Here is a 7,288-nt window from a genome sequence, read left to right on the forward strand (position 1 = left end):
TCATTTTCTTGCAAATTTTGGTATCAAAATCATAATTATGCCACAACTGTCCCATCAAAAATAATATCCCTAGGGAAAATGTTTGCCCTAAAATGTTTTCATATTTACTTCAATGAAATTTTATGATAATGTTATTATATTAATATTACAACATGACTTTTGATTTATCTACTTAATCTTGATTCAAGTGCCTAATATTTCCGAAAAAGGTATATGAACAAAATTTCATATGAAAATTAAAATTCCCTGATCAATGTAACAAAATTGATTTCTTTTGCTTTGTAATTAATTAACGAACAAGTATAGTGACAAATCTATAAACTATTTTTTTTATGGGTTTTTATTTTTCAATTTGTATCTATTATAATTATAAAGAATCTTCTTAACAAAACTAATTAATTTATTAAGTTTGTACATAATAAAGGGTGGAATAGGATGTATGATTAAATAAAAAAACTATAACGGATTTTTTAATTTTTTTTTTTTATGGGCTTGTTGGGTTTGCCTTCTGTCAAAGTTTGAGTCCAAACTTAGCTTAGATTTTATGGGTCGGGTCAAAATTGGGTTGGACTCTTATTAAAAGAAGATTGGGCTGAACACAATATTTTTTTGGACTTGTATTTATTTTCTATTACTATCAAAAAGAATTTATAAGGTTGAAACCACGAGAAAATGATCTCAGATATTGTGATTGATAGCCAAATTCATTAATAAATCATCTAAATGAACGATAAGTTGTGTATGTTTTACTAGTATTAGGATTTTAATTTATTGTTTTAGTAGCATTAGGATAGTATGAAAATGAATATCAAATGGTCATTACAAAATTGAGTGATCAGATTTGATAACTTTACTACACTAATCAAATAGATATTAATATATTTCTTAATCATCCAAATGAACAATAAGTCGTGTATACTTTAACTGAAGAAGAAATCATTACTAGAATTAGATAAGAAGAGGAAGAAAATAATTATGAGGATGAATATAGTATGAAAGTATCAAAAGTTTCGCGCCAAGAAGCTCCAAACATGCAGTTAGAAATATTTTGGCTTTAAAAAAGTGTCCATGTTGGCGACTTATTATGTACCCGCAAGATAAAAGATATGATAACAACTCTAAAGCATAAATAATTGTCTCAAACAATTTTAACATAACATACATTTTTTTATAATATGCATATAATTATTACTACATAGAGATAAATTCTTTAAGACAGGATCTAGAAAAATTATAACTTATTATAATGTGAAATTTATTCTTATTTATAATTGGTCTAAATTAAGACCATAATTTTTTATGACTAAGATAAAAGTTATTTCTAAATGAAATATCATTACAGAGGTTCGCTACATGATTAAGAGCACTAATATTTAAAATAAAATTTCCCACACCACGGCCCATGAAACTGAGATCTAAACCTCAAGACGGCATTTTATTCTTCTTTTGTCTGTTTTCTAAACTAAGCTTAGTGACTTCCAAAGATTAGGTTAATTTCGATGCTTTATCCCTCTAATTAATCGCTCATTGTATTGGTACAATCAAAATATATTTGGTTTAAATATAAAATATTATTGCAAATAATAAATTCCCTCAAGTACATTAAAATTTTCAGAATGTTTACATTGAAAAAAAAAATATTTAGATAATGTTATTATATTATCTCTAACATTTCTATTTGCTGATGTTATTCTATGTTCTTATAAAGGGCTCTTCTCTTTGCAACTATGGCTTAACTTCTTAATTTAAATTGCAAAAATTTAGTTTACAGAGATAAATTGAGAGAGATGGAAATGGTGGAGGATGTGGTCATAGTTGGTGCAGGAATTGCAGGGTTGGCAACCGCGGTGGCCTTGAAGAGAGTAGGGGTTCGAGCCATGGTGCTCGAGAGGGCCGACGGGCTACGAGCCACGGGTTCAGCCCTAACCCTCTTTCCAAATGCATGGCTCGCTCTTGATGCCCTTGGCGTCTCTCACAAGCTCACTTCTCTTTATTCTCCTTTCAAAAAGTAATATATAAAGAGTCTAGCTAATTAAGCTTATTTGTTTTTAATTTCTCCTTACTAATATTTCACAAACTTATAATTTAATTTTCTCTTTAATTTAGGGGTCGCACGATAAATATTGATACTGGAATTGATCAGAGGTTCCCTTTGAGGGGAATAATGAATGAGTGAGTTAATTAAATTCATGAATATTTATATTCTTATGAAATTAAGCGTTACTAAATATGATAATTTTAAATAATTGAGCTCATTTTTATATGTAGTCAAGAACATGGACCGAGATCAGTCCATCGGAAAACGTTATTAAAAGCTTTGGCTGATGAATTACCAGCTGAGACGATTCGATTTTGTTCAAAGCTAGCTGCAATTCAAACAGAAGAACAAGAAGGTTCAACCATTGTCATATTGAGAATGGAAGATGGAACCATCATCAAAACAAAGGTTCAAATCGAAATCAATTTCAAAAAAACCATTTTTTATCTAAATTACTGTATTGGATTCTAAACCAAATAGTTGTTTTAGATTTTAATAGGATGTGATGGGGTGCACTCCATGGTGGCGCGGTGGCTAGGGCTTGCAGAAGCAGCCAATTCAGGGCGATCAGCAGCCCGTGGGTTAGCTGTGTTTCCTGAAGGCCATGGACTGGAACCAGAAGTGCAACAATTGAAACATATGGACAAAAGAGGTGGGATTATTCCTATCGACGATAAGGAGGTTTATTGGTATCTCACTTGTACATCTCCACCAAAAGGTGAATTCCTTACCTTTTTGTTCATATATATAGTCCGTTTTTCCTGTAAACAATTAGAAATTGTGAAAAATTATTTTTTAATGTTTAATATATATATATTGCGGATGATATAAAGAATTTTTTGAGTCCTAATGTAAAAAATTTGTGCCACTTTGAGTTTGCATCAATAGCGCTCTTTCGTTGCAGGAGCTGAAATGCCAAGAAATTCGGAACTAATCCTGAAAGAAGTATCTGAGAACTATGCCAGGAACTTCCCTCAACATTACCTAGAAATCATTCAGCATTCTGATCTTTCAACAGTGACATGGGCTCCTTTGATGTTCAGGTATCCGTGGAAAATCATCCTCGGAAACCTGAGTAAAGGAAACATAACGGTAGCTGGAGATGCCATGCACCCCATGACACCTGATTTCGGACAGGGTGGCTGCGCCGCCCTGGAAGATGCTGTCGTGTTGGGACGATTCATCGGCAACTCAATCATTGCCAATAGGAGACTTGTGCCGGAGAATCTGGCTCCAGCCTTGGGGGGATATGCCCAGGAAAGAAGATGGCGTGCGGCTTGGTTGATTACAGGATCATACACATTGTGGTGGGTGCAACAAAGTGAGTTGAAATGGTGGATGAAATTCTTCAGGACTGCAGTTTCTATTTTGATTTCGATTTTGTCTCTTCGTAATGCAAATTTTAATTGTGGGAACCTGCCTACTGGTTCTTGTGATAAATCAGGTGGTAACTCATTGAAGATACATTAATGTTAATAACGTAAGTAGAGTCAGTAGACTTTATATGTATGGGACAAAATAATGATATATTTGAAAGATATGTATTTTGAATAATACTTTGGGTACTAATGGATGAGTACTAATATGTGTACTAACTAAAGCATAGTACCCGTACTATGCGCATAGTACGGGTACTATACTTTAGTTAGTACACATATTAGTACTCATCCATTAGTACCCATAGCATCACTCATGTATTTTATATCCTGTAAAGGCTGAGTACTTTAATGCACAGAGCGAAAATTGTCAGCTAGCTATATTTTTTTTTTGGGTAATTAAGTTTTAAATAAAAAATAAAAAGGAATGTACAAAAAAGTCCATGGTCAACCTACCACTGGGTAAACTCCTGGAATATGATCAAAAACAAAAGTCTAACTAAGACAAAAGAGTTACACAAGACATTATCTCTCAATATATATCATACCAGAGAAAAACCCGGAGTTAAGACGAAAACAAAAGCTTATACAAAACCATCTTCAAAAACAAAAACTTATACAAGACCATCTTCAAAACATACGCAAGACAACCATCACCAAAGCAAATCCAATCAAACACCATTTAAAAATTCACATTAGTAACCCTCAATCCCGAGCAAGACTTCTATTACTAATGGATCTCTTTTATCTTTTTAAGATCTATAGTTCTATCCCTCACAATTAACTTAATCATAGTAATGATTGAAGTTGCATAATTGTACTCTCCACCAAACACTATTGTTTCTTTCCCTCCAAATCCAATTGTCAGCTAGTTATTGATTTAGCAAAATACAAAAATCAAAATCAATGATTGATTACTTACATTTAAATTTTACCTCATAATTTCATGACAATAAGTCAATAACACCTGAAAATTTGTAATTATATATGTAGTAATAAACCAAGAGGAAGGAAGAGCAGACTTTGTACTAAAATTTGGAAGCCAAGTTTGACATTCTTATCAAGAAGAATATTCAATATTTAAGTTCATCGTGATTTCTCCTTCATAATTTCTTGCGTCCACGTTTCATATATCTGTATGTATGTTAATTTAACGTTATTATATCATGCATCGAACAATAAAAAGACACGATTAATAATGTACCATACTGTAAATGATGTTTCATTCAATGAATGTTTTGTGGTTGACGATAAAAATAAAAAAATGGGATTTAGAAGAAGAATAAGACTTGATCCCTGCCTTTTAGTTAAGTTTTTTCATTAAGCTTACTGTTTGATCTTGGTCCAAGGGTTTGACCACGACCTTTTAAACCAATATATAATTATATTTTACTTTTGATCTTGGTCAAAGGGTTGACCATGACATTTGGAATCAATATCCAAAATTTACAAGTAATCTTAAGGTTCCCATGAATAATTTGCATTAATATTTCAATTTTCAACAAAAACTTATTGTTTCAGACAACAATCAAATATTGTTTGGTTATTGCCTGTAAAAGATATTAGCAATTAATTAAGAACTATCGAGTAAACTTCTTCTACATTAAGCATGTGAGCATGATCGTTTAGAAGAGTCAAGATTCCAAAAATAGAAAAGTCCAACATCATGTCATTGCTTACCGTATAATAATATTGAAGAAACTCTCCAACTAATAAAATCTTATTATAATTATCTATCTCTCCAACAATCGTTTTATTTTCTCGTAAAGAGCAGTACTTTTTCCTTCAAATAAATCTCCTTAGTAAGAATTAACTCTTACAAAACTAGCAAAAGTTCAAATCAAGATTTTTGATGCACTGCACTTGCCGTTGAGATAAAGAGAAAGAGAAGAAAGAAATTGATGAAAATGGTGGAGGAAGAGGTGGTGATTCACGGGCGACAGCAGCCGTGGGTTAGCTGTGTTTCCTGAAGGCCATGGACTGGAACCAGAAGTGCAACAATTGAAAACTATGGACAAAAGAGGTGGGATTATTCCTATCGACGATAAGGAGGTTTATTGGTTATCTCACTTGTACATCTCCACCAAAAGGTGAATTCTTACCTTTTTGTTATATTATAGTCCTTTTTCCTGTAACAATTAGAAATTGTGAAAAATTATTTTTATGTTTATATATATATATTGCGGCGGTATTATATTAATATTACAACATGACTTTTGATTTATCTACTTAATCTTGATTCAAGTGCCTAATATTTCCGAAAAAGGTATATGAACAAAATTTCATATGAAAATTAAAATTCCCTGATCAATGTAACAAAATTGATTTCTTTTGCTTTGTAATTAATTAACGAACAAGTATAGTGACAAATCTATAAACTATTTTTTTATGGGTTTTTATTTTTCAATTTGTATCTATTATAATTATAAAGAATCTTCTTAACAAAACTAATTAATTTATTAAGTTTGTATATAATAAAGGGTGGAATAAGATGTATGATTAAATCAAAAAACTATAACGGATTTTTTTATGGGCTTGTTGGGTTTGCCTTCTGTCAAAGTTTGAGTCCAAACTTAGCTTAGATTTTATGGGTCGGGTCAAAATTGGGTTGGACTCGGACTAAAAGAAGATTGGGCTGAACACAACATTTTTTTGGACTTCTATTTATTTTCTATTACTATCGAAACGAATTTATCGGGTTGAAACTACGAGAAAATGGTCTCACATATTGTGATTGATAGCTAAATTCATTAATAAATCATCCAAATGAACAACAAATCGTGTATATTTTAATAGTATTAAAATTTTAATTTATTATTTTAGTAGCATTAGGATAATATAAAAATGAATATCAAATAGTCATTATAAAATTGAGTGATCAGATTCGACAACTTCACAACACTAATTAAATAGATATTAATATATTTCTTAATCATCTAAATGAGCAACAAGTCGTGTATGCTTTAATTGAAGAAGAAATCATTACTAGAATTAGATAAGAAAAGGAAGGAAATAATTATGAGGATGAATATAATATGGAAGTACCAAAAGTTTCGTGCCAAGAACCTCCAAACATGCAATTAGAAATATTTTGGCTTCAAAAAAGGTGTCCATATTGGCGACTTATTATGTACTCGCAAGATAAAAGATATGATAACAACTGTAAAGCATAAATAATTATCTTAAACAATTTTAGATAAATATTTTATTTTATTTTAAATATTTGATGTAACATAACATATTTTTTTTATAATATACATATAATTATTATTATATAAAGACAAATTCCTTAAGACGGGACCTAAAAAAACTATAACTTATTACAATGTGAAATTTATTCTTATTTATAATTGACCCAAATTGGATCCATAATTTTTTATAATTACATGAAAGTTATTTTTATATGAAATATCACTATAGAGAAGTTCTACTGTATAACTAGGAGCACTAATATTTAAAATAAAATTTCCCGCACCAAGGCCCATGAAACTGAGATCTCAACCTCAAGGCGGCATTTTATTCTTCCTTTGTCTGTTTTCTAAACTAAGCTTAGTGACTTCCAAAGATTGGGTTAATTTCGATGCTTTATCCCTCTAATTAATCGCTCATTGTATTGGTACAATCAAAATATATTTGGTTTAAATATAAAATATTATTGCAAATAATAAATTCCCTCAAGTACATTAAAATTTTCAGAATGTTTACATTGAAAAAAAAAATATTTAGATAATGTTATTATATTATCTCACACATTTCTATTTGCTGATGTTATTCTATATTCTTATAAAGGGCTCTTCTCTTTGCAACTATGGCTTAACTTCTTAATTTAAATTGCAAAAATTTAGTTTACAGAGATAAATTGAGAGAGATGGAA

General features: G+C 30.6%; 1 protein-coding gene across 1 annotated transcript; it reads left to right on the forward strand.

Annotated features, from left to right (window-relative positions):
• Positions 1 to 1,753: 1,753 nt before the first annotated feature.
• On the forward strand, positions 1,754 to 3,568 carry LOC116122523 (monooxygenase 2-like). The gene is made up of 5 exons (XM_031408366.1): positions 1,754 to 2,008; positions 2,107 to 2,172; positions 2,269 to 2,446; positions 2,528 to 2,756; positions 2,943 to 3,568. The coding sequence occupies exons 1-5, from the start codon at positions 1,788 to 1,790 to the stop codon at positions 3,506 to 3,508; spliced, it is 1,260 nt and encodes a 419-aa protein (XP_031264226.1). The 5' UTR covers positions 1,754 to 1,787; the 3' UTR covers positions 3,509 to 3,568.
• The last annotated feature ends 3,720 nt before the right edge of the window (positions 3,569 to 7,288 follow it).

The sequence above is a fragment of the Pistacia vera genome, unplaced genomic scaffold (genome assembly GCF_008641045.1).
Source record: "Pistacia vera cultivar Batoury unplaced genomic scaffold, PisVer_v2 Contig135, whole genome shotgun sequence".
Taxonomy (NCBI): Eukaryota; Viridiplantae; Streptophyta; class Magnoliopsida; order Sapindales; family Anacardiaceae; genus Pistacia; species Pistacia vera.